The sequence below is a fragment of the Bos indicus x Bos taurus genome, unplaced genomic scaffold, assembly GCF_003369695.1.
Source record: "Bos indicus x Bos taurus breed Angus x Brahman F1 hybrid unplaced genomic scaffold, Bos_hybrid_MaternalHap_v2.0 tig00011652_arrow_arrow_obj, whole genome shotgun sequence".
Taxonomy (NCBI): Eukaryota; Metazoa; Chordata; class Mammalia; order Artiodactyla; family Bovidae; genus Bos; species Bos indicus x Bos taurus.
In genome coordinates this window covers 5,276-28,739 of record NW_020867874.1, presented here as the reverse complement: position 1 = coordinate 28,739, position 23,464 = coordinate 5,276, and the positions used below count along the sequence as shown (strand labels likewise).

At 42.0% G+C, this 23,464-nt stretch overlaps 1 protein-coding gene and 1 pseudogene across 1 annotated transcript; both read right to left on the bottom strand.

Annotated features, from left to right (window-relative positions):
- Positions 1-16,142: 16,142 nt before the first annotated feature.
- LOC113889258 (interferon beta-1) lies at positions 16,143-17,112 on the bottom strand. The gene has a single exon (XM_027536001.1). It carries the CDS (start codon positions 16,720-16,722, stop codon positions 16,162-16,164), a length of 561 nt encoding a protein of 186 aa, XP_027391802.1. The 5' UTR covers positions 16,723-17,112; the 3' UTR covers positions 16,143-16,161.
- Positions 17,113-22,884: 5,772 nt separating this feature from the next.
- LOC113889259 lies at positions 22,885-23,464 on the bottom strand (annotated as a pseudogene).

The following is a 23,464-nucleotide window of genomic DNA, read 5'->3' as shown; positions in this document are numbered from 1 at the left end:
CTGTTCCTAAGAAAACTCAGGAAGTAAGAAGGAACCTGATTCTCAGTGACTCGTGTCCTAGCACAGACTCTTCATTTTCAGTCATTTCCAAAACTCTGATTTCTGCCTTAGCTATGAAATAGTTTGAGTGACATTTGATATTGGGCATTAATATTGAGAATATCATATCCATCTGCTTTTAGAATTAGAGGAAATATATCTGATGCCCTGTGGCTGAATGTTATGGAATAACATGTTTTTCTATGAATGTACCTCATTTATTGGAGAAGGGGACCGACAGAGGATGAGATGGCTGGATGGCATCACTGACTCGATGGACGTGAGTCTGAGTGAACTTCGGGAGTTGGTGATGGACAGGGAGGCCTGGCATGCTGCGATTCATGGGATTGCAAAGAGTCGGTCCACGACTGAGCGACTGAACTGAACTGACTGAACTCATTTATTTTATATTAATTTATTTACTTTTATGGTACTTGCATTTATGTTATATTTATTACATGCACGCGTGCTATTCATGCTAAGTCACTTCAGTCGTGTCCGACTCTATGCGATTCTATGGACAGCAGCCCCCCAGGCTCCTCTGTCCACAGGATTCTTGAGGCAAGAATACTGGAGTGGGTTGCCATTTCCTTCTCCAATTTATTCCATAAGAATATAGAATTTTCTTTAATACAAACGTACCTTTTATTTACTCATGAAATGTATTGAAGACATGTTTCTTCCTCTTCCTTTTGAATCTTTTCCCAGAGGCCTAATGCTGTAAAACTACATATAGAAAGATGTTGTGCAGTGTGTTCCTTTATTTGCTGGCCTGTGGAGAGTTTTCAGTATGAGAGGCAGAGGTCCTGACCTTTACAGAGCTCACACTGAAGCAAGGACATTGCCCATGAAAGAAGTAGTTATAAGATAATTAGGTATTTACAGTTGGGCCCTGGGCTACACAGAAGTATCAGATGCTGATGCAGTGAGTATCCTGGGAAGCTCATTTAGACCACCTTTAAATGACTTAGCAGCAGCAGCAGCAGTCTCCCCAGGGAAGTAATCCGATGTATGAGACTTGAAGAATGAGCATGAATTTGTTAAGTAACTCATGAAGAGCAAAATTTACCAGAATAAAAAAAAACGAATAATACAAAAAAGCATAGCATATAGAGGTGTCCCTGCACAGGAATGGTTCTGGTACTTTTTAGAGAATGTGAACAAGACCGAAGTCGGTAGACTGTATTCATGCATGTAGGGGCTATCATGGCATGAGCCTGGAGATATGGAAAAGGGCCCAGAGATAGACTTTTGAATGATGTTAGATTTTATCTTAAGAACCAAGGAAATTACTTGCGAATTTAAGCTACAGAGCCACTCGGACCAAAGCAGATGCAGGGAAATTCATGAAACCAGCAGTGCTCAAAGTGTGGTCTGTGGGCCCCTGCAGATCCCCAGGACACTCTACAGGGATTCATGAGGAAAAATAATTCCTATAGTGATATCAAGATCTTATCTGTCTTTTCCACCACAGTAACAACTTCTGCTGGTGGTGCAAATACAGCGCTGGGCAAGACTACAGAGCTGCAGTGTGGATCTGAGCAGGGGCACCTCAGTGCCTAGTCATTGTCATGCTTTTACGTATCATATACTTGAAGTTTCAAAAAAAGGACAGTTTTACGTAAGAAGATCCTTAGTGAACAGCAAGATGAGGAATTTTATGAAATCTTAACTTTGGAGTACACATTTAAAAATATTCTCCGTTGTAGTCTTTTAACATGTTGTGTGACAAGCACGTCCTGCTGCATGCCTGGTGATTGTTCTAAGGAGAAGCACTTGGATGATGATTATGTGAGTTATGAGCTAGACTACCACTCTCTGAGAAGAGCAAGCTTACTCCACAGAATGACAGTCAAATCATGGTCACTCAGAAGTGCGCATTGACAGATACTTTCTTATACTATTTCTATTAATGTTATATGAATATTCTTGTTGACTTTAATGAATGAGGCCAATCTATTTTTCTATTCATGTCTCCAGGATATGAATTCATCTCAGTGTGTATCTTGCTTCTGAAAATTTGAAGGAGTAGCGATTTAATTTCCATTACTTACAAAATTTCTAATTCTATGGTTTAATTTTGACCTGACATATTTATCAGGATGATGTTACATCTTTAAATGATGCTTAAAATAATATTAAAATTAATTGCGGGCATTGTGATCTGGCACACAACTTAAAAAACAATATTTTTCCCCTGGAGGAATTATGGATATTTTCTGTGAAGTCTAATGTATGATAATTTTCATGGATGGTTTTATAGATATTTGAAACAAGTTATATTTCCTATTGTAGGTTAAGGGCCCAAGAGTGTTAATTGCTAATTTCCTCCTCTAAATGATAGTTTCCAGTCTTCTCTTTACTACTTTATATATGGGTGTTTTACAGACTAGTAGCATTGTACTGTGGAGAAGGTACTGGCACCCCACTCCAGTACTCTTGCCTGGAAAATCCCATGGACAGAGGAGTCTAGTAGGCTGCAGTCCATGGGGTCAGTAAGAGTCGTGTCACTTTCCCTTTTCCCTTTCATGCATTGGAGAAGGAAATGGCAATCCACTCCAGTGTTCTTGCCTAGAGAATCCCTGGGACAGGGGAGCCTGGTGGGCTGCCGTCTATGGGGTCGCACAGAGTTGGACAGGAATGAAGTGACTTAGCAGCAGCAGCATTCTACTGGGCTTCCCAGGTGGAGCTAATGGTAGAGAACTTGCCTGCCAATTCAGGAGACAAGAGGAGACACCAGTTTGATGCCTGGGTCAGGAAGATCCCTGGAGGAGGGCATGGCAACCCACTCCAGTATTCTTGCCTGGAGAATCCCATGGACAGAAGAGCCTGGCACCCTATGGTCCACAGAGTCACAGAGAGTCAGACACGACTGAAGCAACCATGCTCCCAAGCACAGCACTGAGGTAAAACTTCAGTGCTCCGGTGTTTCTGTTCACATTGCTATATAACGTTATATTTTTTACTCATTGTTTTATACTATTTGAAATTTAGCTCAAGCATTTTTAAAATTTAATTATAGATTCAATGTGTTTCCTATGTATATTGAACTTCTTTCTCACAAAGAATAATTCTTTCTCACGTGTTTTTTTCTGGAATTCTCAAGTGTATGAATATTGATATGAATGACAAAGATCTCATTGATGTTAACATTGCCACCTCTAATTATTTCCTACATTGTATTTTCGGGCTGTGTATTGGCCCCCTTCTGTGTTGCCCCTGTTTTGGTATTAAGTATTTAGTATTATTGCCATATTCAGACATAAATTGAAGAAAGTAGGGAAAACCACTAGACCATTCAGTTACGACCTAAATCAAATCTCTTATGATTATACAGTGGAAATAAGAAATAGATTTAAGAGCCTAGATCTGATAGATAGAATGCCTGATGAACTATGGAATGAGGTTCGTGACATTGTACAGGAGACAGGGATGAAGACCATTCCCATAGAAAAGAAATGCAAAAAAGCAAAAAGCCTGTCTGGGGAGGCCTTACAAATAGCTGTGAAAAGAAGAGAAGCGAAAAGCAAAGGAGAAAAGGAAAGATATAAACATCTGAATGCAGAGTTCCAAAGAATAGCAACAAGAGATAAGAAAGCCTTCTTCAGCGATCAATGCAAAGAAATAGAGGAAAACAACAGAATGGTAAAGACTAGGGATCTCTTCAAGAAAATCAGAGATGCCAAAGGAACATTTCATGCAAAGATGAGCTCAATAAAGGACAGAAATGGTATGGACCTAATAGAAGCAGAAGATATTAAGAAGAGATGGCAAGAATACACAGAAGAACTGTACAAAAAAGATCTTCACGACCCAGATAATCACGATGGTGTGATCACTGACCTAGAGCCACACATCCTGGAATGTGAAGTCATGTAGGCCTTAGAAAGCATCACTACTAACAAAGCTAGTGGAGGTGATGGAATTCCAGTTGAGCTATTCCAAATCCTGAAAGATGATGCTCTGAAAGTGCTGCACTCGATATGCCAGCAAATTTGGAAAACTCAGCCGTGGCCACAGGACTGGGAAAGCTCAGTTTTCATTCCAATCCCAAAGAAAGGCAATGCCAAAGAATGCTCAAACTACCGCACAATTGCATTCATCTCACATGCTAGTAAAGTAATGCTCAAAATTCTCCAAGCCAGGCTTTAGCAATATGTGAACCGTGAACTTTCTGATGTTCAAGCTGGTTTTAGAAAAGGCAGAGGAACCAGAGACCAAATTGCCAACATCCGCTGGATCATGGAAAAAGCAAGAGAGTTCCAGAAAAACATCTATTCTGCTTCATTGACTATGCCAAAGCCTTTGACTATGTGGATAACAATAAACTTGGAAAATTCTGAAAGAGATGGGAATCCCAGACCACCTGATCTGCCTCTTGAGAAATTTGTATGCAGGTCAGGAAGCAACAGTTAGAACGGGACATGGAACAACAGACTGGTTCCAAACAGGAAAAGGAGTATGTCAAGGCTGTATATTGTCACCCTGTTTATTTAACTAATATGAAGAGTACATCATGAGAAACGCTGGACTGGAAGAAACACAAGCTGGAATCAAGATTGCCGGGAGAAATATCAATAACCTCAGGTATGCAGATGACACCACCCTTATGGCAGAAAGTGAAGAGGAATTCAAAGCCTCTTGATGAAAGTGAAAGTGGAGAGTGAAAAAGTTGGCTTAAAGCTCAACATTCAGAAAACGAAGATCATGGCATCCGGTCCCATTACTTCATGGGAAATAGATGGGGAAACAGTGGAAACAGTGTCAGACTTTATTTTTCTCGGCTCCAAAATCACTACAGATGGTGACTGCAGCCATGAAATTCAAAGACGCTTACTCCTTGGAAGGAAAGTTATGACCAAGCTAGATAGCATATTCCAAAGCAGAGACATTACTTTGCCAACAAAGGTTCGTCTAGTCAAGGCTATGGTTTTTCCTGTGGTCATGTATGGATGTGAGAGTTGGACTGTGAAGAAAGCTGAGCGCCAAAGAATTGATGCTTTGAACTGTGGTGTTGGAGAAGACTCTTGAGAATCCCTTGGACTGCAAGGAGATCCAACCAGTCCATCCTAAAGGAGACCAGTCCTGGGTGTTCATCAGAAGGAATGATGCTAAAGCTGAAACTCCAGTACTTTGGCCACCTCATGCGAAGAGTTGACTCATTGAAAAAGGCTCTGATGCTGGGAGGGCTTGGGGGCATGAGGAGAAGAGGAAGACAGAGGATGAGATGGCTGGATGGCATCACTGACTCGATGGACGTGAGTCTGAGTGAACTCCGGGAGTTGGTGATGGACAGGGAGGCCTGGCGTGCTGCGATTCCTGGGGTCGCAAAAAGTCGGACATGACTGAGCGACTGATCTGATTGGATGTGATTATTTGATTTTAGGTTTTTCTTCCTCTTCCAAGTAATAATGGAGTTTGTGTATTAAATGAATCGATAGCATCTTTAATGTTTAAGCAGATTCTATGAATTTTTTAATTATTTTAACCTTTATCATTTTGTGTCTCAAATGTGTTGGATTTATGCTTTACTTTTAACATGACTTTTACATGGTTTTTGACTCTTGTCATACTCCATTCAGTTCTCCAACAGATTCATTTATTTTAGTAAATATGTAATGTTAAAGCAATTTAGACTTTCTCTGAATCCTTGAATGAAAACTAAAGAACGAACACTGCAAAATTTAAAGTAATTTGAGACTTCCTTGGCCGTCAGTGGTTAGGACTCAAAGTTTTCACTGCTGTGGGCCTGGGTTCGATCCCCAGTCAGGAAACTAATGCCTCTTAAACCACGTGGCACAGCCAAAATAGTAACAAACTCTTTAAAGTACCTTCCACTCATGTAACTATTCACTTGTAGTTCTTACTAGGACTGTTGCTTTTAATCAACACAGCAAATGCTCACAAGAGACTTGATAGGACTAGAGATGCATGTGAAGCTATGGTCAAGTGTAAACCGAGGGGAATGTCTAAAAGTTAAAGGAAAACACATTGTTTACTTAAGAAAATGAAAACACATTAAATTTGAATGCTGTTAGAATGATGGAAAGTTGGATGCAGTTTGCAAAATGAGTGCCATGTATTCCAAATATAATGATTGGCACTTTTTGGAGTCCTGTGGTTACTGGGGCCCTAATCAATTTGAATGAAACAATTCTCACTTTAAGGTGAAGCATATGAGAATATAGCAAAGAGTTTCATCTTCTTATCTAGCTTGTAAACTTGCTCTGAAGGCAGTTCTCATCCTGTGAGTCAAAATCTTTTTGAATGATGATGATGCTCTTGCCATCATTAGACATCAGGTCTCCTGACCTGTTCTTCAACACGTCTATAGAGACTGCATCCAGGTACATGTACAACTAAGGAAACCACGGGGAAATCTACGTTCAGTGTCACACAGACTCTCTCATACAACTACCCCGCAAACTTTAACCAAGAAAGCAGGTGACCCAGGTGAGGTCTGAGAGGAGAGTTTAAGCGGCAGGGGTTACTTCATCACACCAGGCTCTCCATCTGTCCCTGGAAGTCTTTGATGGCCTTTCTTCAGGGATCCGTTATCCAGGGTTGGACTAGAGCAAGGAGCAAGCTACAGTACTGAGAGAATGAAGAGCTGAGGCAACCTCCATCTCTGTGTTCTAGGTCCTCAGCCTTGTAGTCTTGGTTCACTAGTGAGTGATGCATTCATGAACAAACAGGAACTGGAGTTACACTTCCATCTATGGGCTGTAGTCAAATACTGGCTTCAGTTCAGTTCAGTTCAGTGGCTCAGCTCAGTCGTATTCTGATTTTTGCGATCCCATGGACTGCAGCATGCCAGGCTTCCCTGTCCATCACCAACTCCCGGAGTTTACGCAAACTCATGTCCATTGAGTTGGTGATGCCATCCAACCATCTCATCTTCTGTCGTCCCCTTCTCCTCCCTCCATAAATCTTTCCCAGCATCAAGGTCTTTTCAAATTAGTCAACTCTTCGAATCAAGTGGCCAAAGTATTCGCATTTCAGCTTCAATGTCAGTCCTTCCAATGAACATTCAACTGATTTCCTTTAGGATGGACTGGTTTCATCTCCTTGCAGCCCAAGGGACTCAAGAATCTTCTCCAACACCACAGTTCAAGCACATCAGTTCTTCAGCGCTCAGCTTTCTTTATAGTCCAACTCTCACATTCATACATGACTACTGGAAAAACCATAGCTTTGACTAGATGGACCATTGTTGCCAAAGTATGTCTCTGCTTTTTAATATGCTGTCTAGGTTGGTCATAACTTTTCTTCCAAGGAGTAAGCTTTTTATTCCATGTCTGCAGGCACCATCTGCAGTGGTTTTGGAGCCCCAGAAAATAAAGTCTGCCATAGTTTCCACTGTTTCTCCACTATGTGCCATGAAGTGATGAGACTGGATGCCATGATCTTAGTTTTCTGAAAGTTGAGGTTTAAGCCGACTCTTTCCTTTTTCATGTTCTCAAGAGACTCTTTTGTTCTTCACTTTCTGCCTTAAGGGTGGTGTTATCTGCATATCTGAGGTTATTGATCTTTCTCCTGGGAATCTTGATTCCAGCTTGTGCTTCATCTGGCCCAGTGTTTCTCATGATGTACTCTATATATAAGTTAAATAAGCAGGGTGATAATATACAGCCTTCGCGTACTCCTTTTCCTATTTGGAACCTGTCTGTTGTTCCCATGTCCAGTTCTAACTGTTGCTTCCTGACCTCCATACAGATTTCTCAAGAGGCAGTCAGGTGGTCTGGGATTCCCATCTCTTTCAGAAGTTTCCACAGTTTATTTTGGTCCACATAGTCAAAGGCTTTGGCATAGTCAAAAAGCAGAAATAGATGTTTTTCTGGAACTCTCTTGCTTTTTCGATGATCCAGCGGATGTTGCCAATTTATTCTCTGGTTCCTCTGTCTTTTCTAAAACCAGCTCGAACATCTGGAAGTTCACAGTTCATGTATTGTTGACGCCTGGCTTCGAGAATTTTGAGCATTCCTTTGCTAGCGTGTAAGATGAATGCAATTGTGCGGTAGTTTGAGCATTCTTTGGCATTGCCTTTCTTAGGGACTGGAATGAAAACTGAGCTTTTCCAGTCCCGTGGCCACTGCTGAGTTTTCCAAATTTCTTGGCATATTGAGTTTAGAGATTGGCTATATTGGTTTCCTCTGAACTCCAGCTGGGAAGAAGGCAGGAAATTAGAAATCAAAGAACAGTGAGCTGTCCTGCCAATTTAAACACAAAGTAGCAAATACAGAAGTGAAGAAAAATCAATTCCCATTCACACTAGTGATTCTAGTAATGTGAAATGTATGTTCCTAGACGCACATATTCATCTTCTTTTTCAATAATGGGAAAAAATGGATTTTCATTATTACATGCATTAGCCATTTTCCCTCTATTTTTATATCCTTAGCCATGGACATTTTATGACCATATCATTTTTTCCAAAGTATGAATTTCATACATTAAACCTATCCATTTTTTCATTTCCATCAAGTGAATTACATAGTTTTCTATTGTTTTATTATTTTTCTTGATGAAACATACTTGACTCATATTTGTTTTTGATGATTTACAAATGATGTACAATTTAAAAAATAAGGTAAGGTACTTTTCTCATGTTCTTGATAGTATTTCAGATCTAACATGGTTTCCAAGGAGGATTATAAATTTTTTGAATTGTATTACACATATGAGAAACGCTGGGCTGGAAAAAGCACAAGCTGGAATCAAGATTGCCAGGAGAAATATCAGTAACCTCAGATATGCAGATGACACCACCCTTATGACAGAAAGTGAAGAGGAGCTAAAAAGCCTCTTGATGAAAGTAAAAGAGGAGAGTGAAAAAGTTGGCTTTGAGCTCAACATTCAGAAAACAAAGATCATGGCATCTGGTCCCATCACTTCATGGCAAACAGATGGGGAAACAGTGGAAACAGTGTCAGTCTTTATTTTGGGGGGCTCCAAAATCACTGCAGATGGTGACTGCAACCATGAAATTAAAAGACGCTTACTCCTTGGAAGAAAAGTTATGACCAGCCTAGATAGCATATTCCAAAGCAGAGACATTACTTTGTCAACAAAGGTCCGTCTAGTCAAGGCTATGGTTTTTCCATTGGTCATTATGGATGTGAGAGTAGGATTGTGAAGGAAGCTGAGCGCCGAAGAATTGATGCTTTTGAACTGTGGGTGTTGGAGAAGACTCCTGAGAGTCCCCTGGACTGCAGGGAGATCCAACCAGTCCATTCTGAAGGAGATCAGCCCTGGGAGTTCTTTGGAGGGAATGATGCTAACCATGAAACTCCAGTACTTTGGCCACCTCATGTGAAGTGTTGACTCATTGGAAAAGACTCTGATGCAGGATGGATTGGGGGCAGGAGGAGAAGGGGATGACAGAGGATGAGATGGCTGGATGGCATCACTGACTTAATGGATGTGATTTTAGTGAACTCCAGGATTTGGTGATGGACAGCGAGGCCTGGTGTTCGGCAGTTCATGGGGTCGTATAGAGTCAGACACGACTGAGCGACTGAACTGTAGTCGGACACGAGTGAGCGACTGAACTGAACTGAACACATATAAGACACTGAATCATTTTCATTATTATATTTTAACTAAATGTAGAAACATTCCAGCATTGGGACTTCCAGTGATAACTTGCGAACTCCAGGAGGTATATTGTTTTCTTATGTGAACCATGATAACATCGAAAATCACACACAAACTTTCCTTTGTGTTTCTCTAATTTTATACTTTTCCGCATGGTTGTTGTTGTTTGGTCCATCAATCATTTCTGACTTTCGTGTCCCCATGAACAGTAGCCTGCCAGCGTCCTCTGACAAGAATACTGGAGTGGGTTGTCATTTCCTTATAGAGGGGATCTTCCCACCCTACGGATGGAACCCGCATCGCCTGTCTCCTGCAGTGGCAGGTAGATTCTTTACCACTAATGCCATCTCATCTGTTGAATTGTAAGTTCACATAGAGTTTCATTAATTTTAACTTAGAAAAGCATCAGGATTTCATATGGAACTCTTGTAGTCACAAATTCTATTTAAATGTTCTAATTGTTGAAACATTTCTTTTGTATTTAGAATATTTCATTCTGTGTATCACAATTCAGATTGCACGCATGGAAAACAAAACAGAGAGGATTTTTTGGAATGAATATGCCAATCGCAGTACATAAATTTTCCACCATAAGAGCAATTTCAAAAATTCAAATTTTGAAAATCTTCAGCCATCATGTAAAACAGAATCTCTATAACATCTATGGTTTCCCTGACCTAAATTAACCACGTTTCTAGAGAACCAGTTTGAGGTACAGCTAAATCAGACCCCCCCAAAAAATACCTATACATATATAGTTGTATCAACATTCAAAAAATGAGGATCATGGCATACAGTCCCTTCACTTCATGGCAAATAGTTGCGGAAAAATTGGCAACACTGTCAGATTTTATTTTCTTGGGGTCCAAAATTACTACGGATGGATGGTGAATGCAGCCACAAAATTAAAAGACTCTTTCTCCTTGGAAGAAATTTTATGAGAAATATAGACAGTGTGTTAAAAAGCAGAGATACCATGTTGCCAACAAACGTCCACGTAGTCAGTTATGGTTTTTCCAGTAGTCATGTATGGATGTCATTTGGACCAAAAAGAAAGCTGAGCGCCGAAGAATTCATGTTTTTGAACTGTGGTACTGAAGAAGATTCTTGAGAGTCTCTTGGACTGCAAGGACATCAAACCAGTCAATCCTAAAAGAGATCAACCCTGAATATGCATTGAAAGCACGGGTGCTGAAGCTGCAGCTCTAATGCTTTGGCCACCTGCTGAGAAGAAACCGACCCTTTGAAAATGACCCTGATGCTGTGGAACATTGAGGGCAGGAGGAGAAGGGGGTGACAGAGGATGAGTTGGTTGCTTGGCATCACTGACTCAATGGACATGAGTTTGAGCAAACTTGGGAGATAGTGAAGGACAGGGAAGCCTGGCATGCTACAGTTCATGGGGTCACAGACAGTTGGATATAACTAAGCGACTGAACAAAAATACATACACATATATAAATACACACACTTGTACAATATATATTAAATAAGTATATACATGTGTCTTGCTACTTTAACATAAAAGGGTGACCAGCAAATGTTTACTTGAATTGCTATCTTATCCTCTATTATTTATTCTCCTGCACCATAAATGTTCTCATCAGCAGGATAACAGCAAGACTAATTAGGTGACTGGTAGTGGTATTAATAGACTAAGCATAGTAATGTGTCAAATATTTTATAAAGTGTTTCATCAATTGCGATTAATTTTATCTCTTAACTCTTTGTGGATTCAAAAATTTGTTTTTGTTTTTTTGTCCTCTCACAGAGCATATGTGAGATAGTTTTTGAAGCTCATTTTTAGGAAGACTGTCTTCAACTTTCCATTTCCAATATTTAGAAGATCAGGATGAGGCTCTTGGGCCTGGACCCAAATGGAAGACTCACTCATCACGTTTTCTTCAGTCATCCTTAAGTAGTTGCAAGGAACTGCCTGATTCTTCTTTTCTTGTCTCCCTCAGGTAGTAAGGAAACAGCCTGTAATGTGTCTACACTGTGGATATTTTCCTGTAGGCAATGCCTTTGGGGATCAGCTTGAATGTTTCTTTCAAACAGCCGATGATACTGTGAACTATGACTGGCATTCTTGTCGTTCTCCCCAAAGCTGAACTTGGAGAAAAAGCATTTGGGTCAGATTGTATTTTAAGGAAGTGTGTGGAAGCAACAACAATACTTATTCCCCTCGACCCCCATCAGAACTTCATTTGAACAAATAGTGCAAACGTGAACGTGGTCTCATGCCCTGTCAAGTACAAACTAGCATGTGCCATTGGCACTTGCCATCTACCTACAAGGATTCAATCACGTGTTCTTGCAGCTGCTGATTTTTAACACCCCTGGAAAGGAATCTAAGGTGGAAAGCAGAAGTGAGGCATGCTGTGTGCAGGGAAAACTGGCAGAACAAGTCTTCAGAAGGTTAGCGATTTTCAGGAGCCCATTTTAAGAACTCAATTGTTCTTCTATCTCCTCATATCTAGAAAAGCATGGAAATCCTTCATGGTGATGACTGCTTCTTGTGACTCCAGGAAACCTTCATGACACTGGCAGAAAACTTCCACAAAAAATAGGCACATGATTACATGTATTGCCCCTTCACCAAAATCACATGTATCCCTCTGTGTGTCTTTGGAACAGCTTCTCAGAGCTATCTGATGTGCTGTCTCCTGGGCTGCAGTCCTCATTTTGCCCCCCAGACACTTAACTTTCAACTATCATGTTGTGCATTTTTGAAAGTCAGCACCCTGAACTTATCTCTTCATCCATTCATCACCCAATAGTTTCCCAACTTGCTTGCAATGGTTCCCATGAGGATAATTCCAGGCCATGGAACGTGAGAGGAAGTGCTCTCACCCTGTGTAGTCCTGGCCCTTGGAAACATCCCCTGTGAGCCACCAGACTTCATCCCTTTACTGCCGAGTCTACTAGATCCAAGTACCACAGACAACCTTGGAGTCACATATTGATGATGGAAAAAGCCACAAACAGAAGGTACCCATGTCCCTGAATCACCCTTTGAATGTGAACAAACCAGAAGACTCACCTGATCCAGAAGGTGCTCTTCAGGAAGAAAAGATAAGTTTCTATTATGAGGAAAATCCACACAGTTTATTCTTTATCTCCATAGCACCTAGAATTAACTGAGAAAGATTTTTAAGAACAGAGGATCCTGAAGACCTGTCCATGAGAAAGAAACTCTGAACTCTGAGTATAGAAAATACTAGTCCCGCAGACATCAAGAGATCTTTTAAAGGATGATCAAAAGATCTTTACAGAAGAAAAGACATTCTCTTCTGCTGTCCACACCTGTTTCTGAAAAATCATGATTTTCATTTCAGTTTTCAGTGCCTGAGGAAATAGGAGCTGCAATTGCTTTAGAACAGGAAGAAACGAAATGGAATTCATTAGCGAGAGTTACAAATATAAACACTTTCATTGTTGCCATTTCTTTGAGGATTCTTACATGAGGGAAAAGCACTTTTAATTTCCACTGTGACAGCGTCTCAGGCAAAGTGGCTGTATTCCAGCTCCCTGAGGTAGAGATGGATGTCATGGAAATACTCCCGGGCACCAAGTTCCAACGAGAACAGCACAGAATGTCTCCTTGCATCTGCTCCAGTTGTTTCAGACTCTGATCCGGGCTACAGAGTAGCACGGCTGTCCTCCGTGGTGAAGAATTGGAAGCTCTGCTGGAGCATCAGATAGTGGTTGCTGGGGCCCTGAGTCGTCTGCATTGGAGTGATCATCTCTCTTTTCCAAGGAAATCTGAAGTCGGCTTTGTCCTTTAGGCGCGACTGATGGCGGATCCTTTGCATCTATTTCAAGTGTTTGAAGATTTCCTTGTCTTTCTGGTAGTGGATCCCAGTCCAGCGAAGAGAGCAAGCAGGGATGCAGCAGAGTATCACTCCTTCCACCAGCAAGTGGATGTGGGCCCTAGAGAATGTCAGTGATTCTGCAGATGGCCGGGAGGGGGCGCGCGAGCACCGCGAAACGATGAGCAAAGAGCGCTGAGATGGAACCTCAGACAGCCTGTTTCTCCCGGTGACCGCGAGAGCGCACACACTGTGGTTCGATCGTTTTTGCTTTCGAATCGCAGTCTTGAGAGTTAGCAGATGACTCTCGTGGTGGTGCTGGAGAGACAGAACGCAGTTTCCACAGAGCTTTGTATAGGAGCATTGATTCAAGGGTGCGCATATCATTAGCCCTTTGATGGAAAAGGGCTGGTTTCCGCTGTCCTGAGTAGGGAGCCAGAATATTGTCATGTTCGGAAAGATCGCCTGAGTAGTGGGCTTTCTTTCCACACGTCAACCCGAACTGGCCATGTTTGAAGAAAAGAACCCCCAAGGCGGGGGTTCTGAGAGAGATGAGGCGCTGAGAAGTCGGAGGGCTTGAGCCAAGTGTAAAACAGCGCAGGCGATGAGAATGTTGGCGAGAGGAAGCTGGGACAGAGTCCTGCACCACGTGAAATCCGGCGGGGGTGGCGGGTGGGTGAGGCTGTTGCGGTTAAGACGGTTGCAAAGTGTTGCGGACAGAGTGAAAGCCGATGTCGCCAGGAGACCAGAGGCTGTGGGGCACTGGGGGCGGTGTTGCGCTCACTTTAGATGCCGCGGTGGCTAAGATTATTCGCTGTCGGACGATGGGCGGGCTTGGTGCTCAAAGTGAAGCACAGCGGAAGCGAGGAGACTCTTGGCTATGGGGTGATAGGAGGGCGTTTCTCATACTGGAAACCTGCTTGGCTTTGAGACGCTGAGTCCGCGTTGCGGACACAATGAAACGTGACGGTGCCGAAAAACTACTGGTGGTGGGACGATTGGACAGCTTTGCGACAAAGTTAAACCCGGCGAAGGGATGAGACTGCCGGACGATGGATGGGTGTGGTCCACACAGGGGAACCTGGAAGTGGCGACGAGACTATTCGCTGTGGCAAGACGGTAAGGCGTTGGGCACAAAATGAAACACGGTGGCAGCGCTGAGGCTTTTGGCTTCGAGTTGATGGGACGGCTTTGCGGACAAAGTGAAAGCGCGCATAGGTGATGAGACAATCGGCTTGGGGTGGGGGCACCGCGGTGTGGACCAAGAAAACCCGGCGGTGGGGGTGAGACTGTGAGAGATGGGACGATGGGAGGACCTTGAGCACAAAGCGGAGCCAGGTGGAGTCAGTGAGACTACAGGCTTGGAGCCATTTTGGACAACGTGAGAAACAGCCAAGGCGACGAGACTGGCTAGGGGACCCTGGGAGTGCGTTGCAGACAGAGGAGAACTCAGCGGTGGCCAGGGGACAAAGAACCATGGGACGGTTTGGGGGACTTACTGGGGGTGAGACGGAACGCGGCCACCACCTGGGTCAGGGACCAAAGAACTGTGCGCCCCTGGAATGCTCTGGAATTTTCAGGGTCTTTCAAGGATTCGGCCTTGAAGTGGGGGGAGTAAGTGTTGAATAGCTGAAAACTAGGAATACTTTAAAAAGCACAGCACTTTCTTTTTTCGAAATAATTTTATATTGAATTATATACTTATTTTAAATGAAATATCTCACGTTTCCAATTTTATAATAAATTTATAGAAAGTATTGTAAATACTAAGCATAGAATATTAAAATATATTTTGTATATAACAGCATTTTATTAAACTTTATGTAAACTATATTTTCTGTGTACTAAAACAAGTATTTAATATCATTTTACTTTTCTATCTTTCATGGATGTAAACTTAATATTTTCAAGATGACCTTTCACTTATTTTTAATTGAGTGACTTAGCATTTTTTACAATTTCTTATGACCCCCAAAGACAGTCTTAAGTAATTCGACTCATGTTCCTGAAACCTGTTTGTCAGGACTACGTTGTTGGAAATAAGCGCTGGAGTGTACAAGCAACTGAGAACATTTAGAAGGTCTGGATTTTTCATTTACTTGAGTAAGAATTTTATAAATTAAGTGGCATTTGCCCAAATTTTATTGGCATAAAGAAGGCTTACTTTGTAAGACTCTCAAATGTAACGTGGTCTACATTTTCCCCAAAATGAAGGAAAAAAGAGAGAGGAAATAACCCCCACATCATATAGAGGGGCCCTCTGGCATGAGCTATCTGGTACATTTAAAGAAGTGAACAAGACAAGCGCAGGTAGACTGTATGGGTACATGGAGAGCATGCATATAACTTGGACATTCCACACAGCTTCCTTGTATTTTAAATGCCTCAAAGGCAGGGCCAGAAACTCTACTACTCTGCAGGCTTGTTCTGCAATGAATGTCTCCAAGGTGCTCTGCAATTTTTAATATGTGTTGTCACATAAATCAAGTTGAGATTGAAACTGCCACGACTTTTGTTTCATAAATAATTTATTTCTCATATAAAAGTTTAAATAAATAAATAATGCATAAATCAATTTAAAAATAGCTTAGTCTTTAACTGTCCAATGAAATCCAGTGCATTGCATTGTCAGTTACTTCAAGAGCCTCTGCTGGCTGAAGAGTCTCACCTCAAAGTCACATTGTCCATTCCCAGAGCCACAGGTGGGAGACGTTCAGTCACGGACGTAACCTGTTAGTCTCATCAGGAAAGAAACGTTCGTGAGTATTTGCACTTGCACGACTGTCCAGGCACACCTGTCGTACTCCTTGGACTCCAGGTACTGCATGAGGTTGAAGTAATATTTCCCTAGGTGGGGAACGATCGTGTCTCCCGTAGTGGAGTTTTGCTTCTGCATTATTTCCTTCTGGATTGGCTGCAGACGATTCATCTGCCCATAGAGTTCCTCGAGGAGGTCCTCGATGATGGTCTCAGACCAGCCAGTGCTGGAGAAGTCTCTGGTGAGAATGCCGAAGATGTGCTGGAGCATCTCATACATGACCAATATGGCATCTTCCTTCTGGAACTGCTGTGCTTGCTTCATCTCCTCAGGCATCTGGAAGTCCATCCTGGCCTCGAGGCAATGTTGAGAAGTTGAAGGTAACTGCCCCAGGAGTTTCTGACACTCTTTAAGGCTCTGACGTTGTTGGAATCGAAGCAAGCTGTAGCTCCTGGAAAGAGCTGTGGTGGAGAAACACAGCAGGAGAACCATCTGGAGGAGGCACTGGTAGGTCATGATGAAATCAGGCACAGGGCTACCTGTTCTGCTAGTAGGTGCTGAAGCTGAGTCTTCAAGGGTTTGCAGAGTGAATGTCTTTCGTCCTTGAGTGTGGGCTACTTATACAGCATGGCCCTCCATTCTTTCTATTTGAGAGGAATTTCCCACTTTCAGTTCTCGCTTTCATTTTTCCCATGTCATTTAAAATATTAGTTGCCTCTAAAACTCTTTTCTTTAATCTCCTTGCTATTTTAATGTATATATACCATGGGGAAAAAGGATATAGAAAACGAGAACTTCTAATGTTTTTTAAAATTTCAATGAATTGCTGAATCTTAAAGAAAAATATAAGCCAAATAACTAGATTATTACAGGATTCTTTCATTTTGAAAAGATTGTTCTTTTTTTCTTTTCTTTTCTTTGGGGAGAGGGGGCCTTGTTTGTAAGACTTTTCTTTTTCATAGGATTTAGGTTTAATTCAGAAATCTGCTATTACCAAACAATAATACTTGCAGTTTGTGATTTTCAAAAAGATACCTATTTTTTTTCTATCTAAAATAGAGTGATGTTCCTAGAGGCAGGGGTGGGGGCAGGGAGGTTCCAGAGGGAGGGGATATACGTATACCTATGGCTGATTCATGTTGATATATGGCAGAAACCAACACAATATTGTAAAGCAATTATCATTCAACTAAAAATAAATATATTTAAGTAAAAGAAAAAATAATGTATATAGAAAACAAAATAGAATGCTGTTAAACTAAGTTGTTCTGAATTTTTTTGGAGGCCTTAGCCATAAGGAGCAAGACATCACATAACTTTATCAACCTTGTTGTTTTTCAGTGGCTAGGTCAGGTCCGACTTTTTGCAACCCCATGGAAGGCAGAATGCCAGGCTTCCCTGTCCTTCAGTACCTCCCAGAGTTTGTTCAAACTCATTATCACTTCATGGTAAATAGATGGGGAAACAATGGAAACAATGACAGACTTTATTTGCTAGGGCTCCAAAACCAGTGCAGATGGTGACTGCAGCTAGGAAATTAAAAGACCACTTCTTTTTATATGAATGTGCAATTTAAATTTTTCTGGAGGCCACATCAAAAGAGTAAAAAGAAAAAGTTAATTTGAACAGTATATTTTCTTTAACAATATATCTAAATGTTATCATTTCAACATAAAACAATACAAAACTAGCAATGAGATAGTTACATTCTTCTTTTTCATAGTGCCTTCAAAATACAGTGCATGCTGTTAGTCACAGTACAGCTCAGGCTGGACTAGGCAAGCGCTCAGTTGGCCACATGGGGTTGTGGGCTCCATGGTGACCAACACAGCTCAAGATGGAGGGAGCAGTAGGAAAACAAGATCAATATTAAAAATCAACCACTTCGTTTTATATGAGCTTAAAGTTGGAAAACGACATTTAAAAATGATACCATTGACAATAACATAAAATGTCTACTACTGAGAAACTGTCATAGCCAGAGGTGCCTAAGAAGACGTGGCAATTAAAGGTAATGGGGCATCCTAAATGACATCCCAGAACAGAAAAAGAACATCAGGTAAAAAAACGAAGGAGATCTGGGAATTCCCCAGAGATCTAGTGGTTGGGACTCTATGCTTTCAGGGCAGCAGGCCGGAGTTCAATTCCTGGTCAGAGAGCTAAGATCCCACAAGTCTCAGAACCAAAAATAAGAAAATAAATAAAAAGTTGCTCCAACCAGACTGGGGGGGGGAGGGGGGTGGGGGGTGGGGAAGAGGCATTAAGGAGTTCTTAATAAAGTGTAGACTAGGTAATTTTTAATTAATTAACTTATGACTGGACTGGCTCTTTGTTGCAGCAGGTGGGCTTTCTCTAGTTGGAGCAAGCGTGGGCTGATCTCTAGTTGAGGTGCTCAGGCTTCTCACTGTGGAGCTTTCTCTTGCTGCAGAGCACAGACTCTAGGGCACGGGCTCAGTAGTTAGGGTGCACAGGCTTAGTGGCCTCACAGCACAGGTAATCCTCCCTGGCCGGGGATGGAACCCATGTCCCCTGCATTGGCAGGTGGATTCTTAACCACTGGCCCACCAGGGAACTCCCAGACTTTAATCCTTTTAATGTAGCATTGACAGGCCCAATTACCTTCACTTTTGGCCTCTAAGTACAAGTCTATAATTGAAATTTGATTCAAACTAGATGGCCAGAAACTAATGAAAAATAGAAGGTTTCTCTGTTCCATTCAGATTGTCTTATTTTTTCAATCTTGATCATCAATAAGCATTAAGCAACTTGTCCAACTAATTCTTTTCTGAGAGAGCAAAAGACATGTAAGCATGTGATGAGGTGGTCAGCATCAGTGAGAAGGGAATACAGAGTCTACAATAGGAGACTGCCAAGGCCACCTCCTACTGAGACTCACACTGTCATTTAATGAGCAAATATTTATTTAGAAATGTTTCTTAACCACTTCATAAATAAGCAAATGCTGCCAACTTATTGGACTATTTTTAAAATGTCTCTCAATAAACTTTAACTAATGGCTGGATTATATATTTTTCACGTTCTTTCTAGGGTGTTTTTTTTTCCCTAACATATTTATTATTTAGTGTTGTTGCAAGAATGAATGAAACAGTTTTTTCATTATTTTCTACTTTTTAATGGACTGGGTTTTCCTTGCATTTTCATACACAAACACATAACAAAATAATTTTGGTTTTTAATCTGGCTAAGTTTACAAATGCTATATCTAAAAGTATTTGGTTGGATTTTCAAATGTTTAAATGAATGTATATTGTCTGCAAATAAAAATTTTAAAGGATTGAAAATGTCAAGGGTGATGTTCATATAGAGCAACTGCTACTTGGTGTCTAAATTGTAAATTAAAAACATTTTGTAGCATAGTTGAAATATGCATAGCCTATGATCTAGTAACTGCAGCAATCCGTGTGGGAAAAAAATCAAGTGCATATGCATCAGGATATAAGTAAAGAATACTTATACCAGCATTATTGATAACAGTACCAAACACAAAATGACGTAAAATCCCTTAAAATGGCGTAAATAAATGAGTTGTCTAGGCTCATAATAGGGTTGTTAATAACAAGATGTAAGAAGCACAATAAATGCACAAACATAGTAGTGAGTAAGAGAACTCAACTCAAAAGAAAACACAAACCATTTGTATAAGTGTATACAAATTTTAAAAATGGGCCAACTTAACGGGAGACATTTTGCTGGGCAACCTAGAGAGCTCCTGTGAAGCTTCAGGACCACAATGGAGAGTCTGTCTCCAGCTTGAGGGAAGAGCGTGTCTTCCCACCTTCCAGCTGCGGCCCTGCTCTCGCCCTCTCTCAGCACCTGAGGCTGACTCTGCCCAGGCTGGGGTTGCCCTGTGCTCACAGCCAACAACTCATGGGCCCAAGCCCCTGCTCAGGCCTCCCACCTGGTGTGGAGAGGGACAATATGCAGAGAGATCTAAGTGCCCCTGGTTGCAGTCTTCTTTCTTCCCTTTTCTCACATCCTGCACATCTTGTCACAGGCCTTGGATAGACTCATTGTGCACTTTTTTCTAGCTCACTTCAGGATGCAGCTGGAACCATGTACTCGGCTGAAGGCCTCTCTGCCTAGCTTCTCCTAACTCCTCCAGAACATACCCAACCAGAGGATCCCACACTGTGCTCCCCTGTCACTCTCAGAATGCGCCCATCAGAGGGTCCATGGCCCAGGAACAGGCAGGAGCAGCCCAGGCCTTGTTTTCACTGTTTGTTGCCAGGACCCGCTGCTGCTGGACACTCAGACCTGCCCTTTCAGAAAGTGCCCATCAGCATCAAGCCTGCTTTTACTTCAGATCCCAGGCCGTTCTCTGAGCTGGACTTTAATCCTCAGAATCACTATCAGGGGTACAGTGAGTCAGGCTAACCCAAGGTTGAGAAAACTGTTAAAATTATAACACATTGGCTGCAGCTGCTGAACAAGCTTCAGAGGCTCTCTGCTGACAGGTGAGCAAGTCCCACTATGTGGGTTCTGGGTTAGTTTCCTGTCTCTGAGGCAGTTTCTGAATCTTCCTTAAAGAGAAACAGCCCAAAGCAAAGCCATCTGCATACTCAAAACTGACAAGTGACTTGAATTTTGTTACATCATCAGAGATTGCGTAATGAATCCCAGAAGGCAAAAATAGCAATGAAGTTGATGCAAGAAGTGAAAAGGAAACTAAATGCAAGCTGCCAAACGGGATTTCAGGATCCAGCCTGGGAATCCCCTCTGGCCTGGCCTCCTGGCTGAGTTGAGTGCACAGAGCAGAGGATGGTCCTCAGTGCCTGCCAGACGCCTGTCTTCCTGGCTGAAACTCTGAGCTCCTAAAGTCCAGGGAAAACAAAGAATCCAGTGAGGGTGGGGGTGAGTCCTTGTAGACAGCTGGCCTGTGTGCCAGGTAGGAATGTTTCCGTCTAGAACTCTGGGTATTGTTGCAACAGGCTTGGCCTCGTCATCCCAGTGAATGGCTATTTCTCCTCTCACTGAGTGGTGGGTGAGCTGCAGGAATCTGTCTCTGAACAGCTCTCTGGGAACTGCCTCATCTTCCTGACCACAGAACCAGAACATCAGGAAATAATCTTCTAACCAGATTCAAACCCAAAGAGTTTGTACGTCACGAGCACTTGGAAAGTGTCTGGTAGCACATTCTGAGCATGTGCTATAAATTAAGGCAATTAATCTTACCACACTTTCAAGAGGAGCCTTTATGATTATCTTAGTTTTGCAGTTAAGACATAATGCAGGATTTTATAACTAGGCAATCTATTTTGATGTATAAATGAAGAAAAATCTCAAAGATCTATTTGCAAGGAAATATAAATAAATGAGAAACTGAAGTATATGAAAAATGGATATTTATGTGATATACATTAGTATGTCCATATGTATAGATTTATTAACAACATACGAAAATGTTTAGAAGGATACATATTAAATTGTTAACAGTACTGGATTTGGGTGCATCCTCCTAGAAGTCAAGGGTATGCATTCCTTTGTATGAGTTATTTAAAAGTTTAGCGATGACGTGTGTTTAATGTATATAAATAAGCTTAAAAAACCCTCTTTACTTCTCTAGAGTCACATGGCAGCTACTGGTTCTCACATCTCTTAGCTGTCTCTGCAATCCCCAGGCTGCCTTGTTCTTCTTGCCTCCATCTGAACAATTTAGGAAGACTCTTTCTCAGGAGTGACAAGTATAGAAAACTTACTCTCCCTTCCACATCCTACTCCAGGACCCTAGATTCCACATATGCAGATTGACCTCCCATGATGGATGTGCTGCTGCTGCTAAGTTGCTTCAGTCATGTCCGACTCCGTGTGACCCCATACACGGCAGGCCACCAGGCTCCCCCGTCGCTGGGATTCTTCAGGCAAGAACAATGGAGTGGGTTGCCATTTCCTTCTCCAATGCATGAAAATGAAAAGTGAAAGTGAAGTCATTCAGTCGTGTCCAACTCCTAGAGACGCCATGGACTGCACCTACCAGGCTCCCCCATTACTGGGATTCTCCAGGCAAGAGTCCTGGAGTGGGTCGCCAGTGCCTTCTCTGCATGATGTATGTGGTTCTCCACTAATCCTTGAAGGCGCTCCAATTCTTACAGGCCCCAAGCAGGAAACTTTGTCCATGACCTGGGCTCTTCTCCACTCATCTCCCTCCACTTCTAATCTATGTCTCAAGAATGACATTCATCCCTCCTCACATTGTCCATTGTTCCTTCTATGACCCTAGGTGGATAAAGCCATTCCATTTTTATTCAGGTGACTTCAGTATAGGTTATCTTGTAGGATCAGGCTTTGGGTTAGATTTTATTCAAAGGTGTGTGCTAGTCCATTTGTTGTTTTCAAATTACTTTTATTTTCTCTCCTGAAAAACAAGAGTAGTCTTATACAAAATATAAACAAAGCAAATGTGAATGATAAAGTTTAAATGCTATGAACGGTGTAAATATTTCCGATAATTGAAATAAATAAATAAATATTACAACTTTTTAAGATATGGAAAATGGATTCTTAAATCTGTTTGAAAATTTATGGTAATAAAACATTTAACATACATTTAAATAATCCCATATATTAGCTATTACTTATATGTCATCTGACACAAAACTAGAGTTAAAGTTTGCACTTTGAGTCTTAGAAAATAGCCATTTACTTGACCAGATGAACTGTTTTCACATTCAACACCTTCTTTATTTCCTGAGTTTTCCGATGAGCTTGCTGGCAAAGACCAAACACCTTCTGATTTCCACGCTGACAACCTCCCAGGCACAGCGGCTGTATTCTTTCTCTTTGAGATACACACTCATTCGCTGGAAGTAACTCTTCACAGCCAATCTGGAGTTCTCACTCCTAGAGGTGACTGTTCCGGTGTCCTTCCCTCTCCCAGACACGTGTCCAAGTCCTCCAGCTGCTGATCAAGTCCCACGAGGAATCTGTCCAGGAGGCTCTCGTCCCGACCTGCAGAAGAGCCCGTGGTGCTGAAGAGCTGGAAGGTCTGCTGGAGCAACTCGTGTACAACAGCTATGGCTTCTGTCTTCTCAAGCCTGGTCCCATGCACCAGGGTCTGAGGAAATCTGAAGTCAGTCCTGTCCCTCAGACAGGACACAACGGGCAGTCTCTCCATCTGACTCCAACGTGTGAAGCTTTCCAGATTGCTGTGGTGGCTCGCAGGCAGCTCACAGCCCAGGGAGCACGTGGGGCTGCAGCAGAGCATCACCAGGGCCAGCAGCACAGAGACAGGGAGGGTCAT